The sequence below is a fragment of the Trichinella spiralis genome, assembly GCF_000181795.1.
Source record: "Trichinella spiralis strain ISS 195 chromosome Unknown Scfld632, whole genome shotgun sequence".
Lineage (NCBI taxonomy): Eukaryota > Metazoa > Nematoda > Enoplea > Trichinellida > Trichinellidae > Trichinella > Trichinella spiralis.
In genome coordinates, this window is record NW_003527571.1 from 18 (window position 1) to 1,112 (window position 1,095).

Sequence of the window (1,095 nt, forward strand, 5' to 3'; positions counted from 1 at the left end):
TCAGCACAATTTTCCATGTAAAATGGGAGAATCAAAAAGGGGAGGGGAGAAATATATATATATAATATATATACATATTTTTTGGTTTTTTGTTTTTGTCTTTCAGGCAATAGCTGCGTACGAACGGCGGATGTACAGTTCGGTGGAAGCGCCCTGCTACATTCGGGTTGAATTGTTTGCTTGCTTTCACATAAATTGAATATCAAATTAATTGTATTTTTTTTCTAATGTTGACAGAATTTGAACAACAACAGCAACAGCAGCAGCATCAACAACAACAACACCAACAACAGTCAGTGGTTATGAATACTCGAGAAGCACTGCAATCGATGCAGCAGCAGCAGCAGACACTGTCGGCGGCAGCGGCGCAGATACCATTGCCTTCAGTGTCGCCGGTTGTTCATTCGGATCATCTTTGGCTGCCGCCTGGCCCGGGTAGCATTGAAAACATCCAAAACATGCAGTCAGTTTGAGAATATTATATTATTTTTTTTTGCTATAAATATAAAACAACATTTCATTCGAGAAGTAGTTGCATCAGCTTCTCTTTTTCTTCTACAATCTGTATCCATACATTATGTTTACTTGCTTGCTTTTTTTTCAGGGTATTTGGTGATGTTCCGCTGGATGGCTTGAACAGTCCCAGCTGGATGCAAATTTCTGCTGGTGCGGATTTGCAAGACATTGCCGGTCCATCAGGTTTGAATTTTCAAAAGTATGGCCCATTCGATGACGCCATCTATTGGCCGCACAAAGGTAACGAACCATCCCCTCCTGGGCTTCACTGAACGACTTTTGAAAATGTGAATGATTTTCTTTTTATATTTCAACTGTTGCATTCATTTGCAGAAGACTGCTTGAAATACGGTTTCCACTTTTAATTGGTGAGCGTCGTCTAATATACTATTGCTACTACTACAACAACAACAGCAATTACTACTACTACTACTACGACTAGTACTACTACAACTACTACTACTACTACTACTAATACTACTACTTATTGTCATTTTTTCTGTGTCCTTGAAAATGATCTCTCCCCTTGTTTCCTCTTCGATATAGCAGACTGTAATGTGCATCCAAATAACAGTTCTG

At 39.4% G+C, this 1,095-nt stretch overlaps 1 protein-coding gene across 1 annotated transcript; it reads left to right on the forward strand.

Annotated features, from left to right (window-relative positions):
* The first annotated feature begins 227 nt into the window (after positions 1-227).
* Tsp_14219 (nuclear receptor coactivator 6) lies at positions 228-788 on the forward strand. Its single transcript, XM_003370512.1, has 2 exons — positions 228-463; positions 605-788. Exons 1-2 carry the CDS (start codon positions 228-230, stop codon positions 786-788), a joined length of 420 nt encoding a protein of 139 aa, XP_003370560.1.
* The last annotated feature ends 307 nt before the right edge of the window (positions 789-1,095 follow it).

Excerpts from the sequence above, each read along its gene's own strand:
- Tsp_14219 (XM_003370512.1), top strand. The coding sequence starts at position 228 with ATGTTGACAGAATTTGAACAACAACAGCAACAGCAGCAGCATCAACAA. Across the intron at positions 464-604 it reads GAAAACATCCAAAACATGCA|GGTATTTGGTGATGTTCCGC; the intron begins GTCAGTTTGAGA and ends CTTTTTTTTCAG.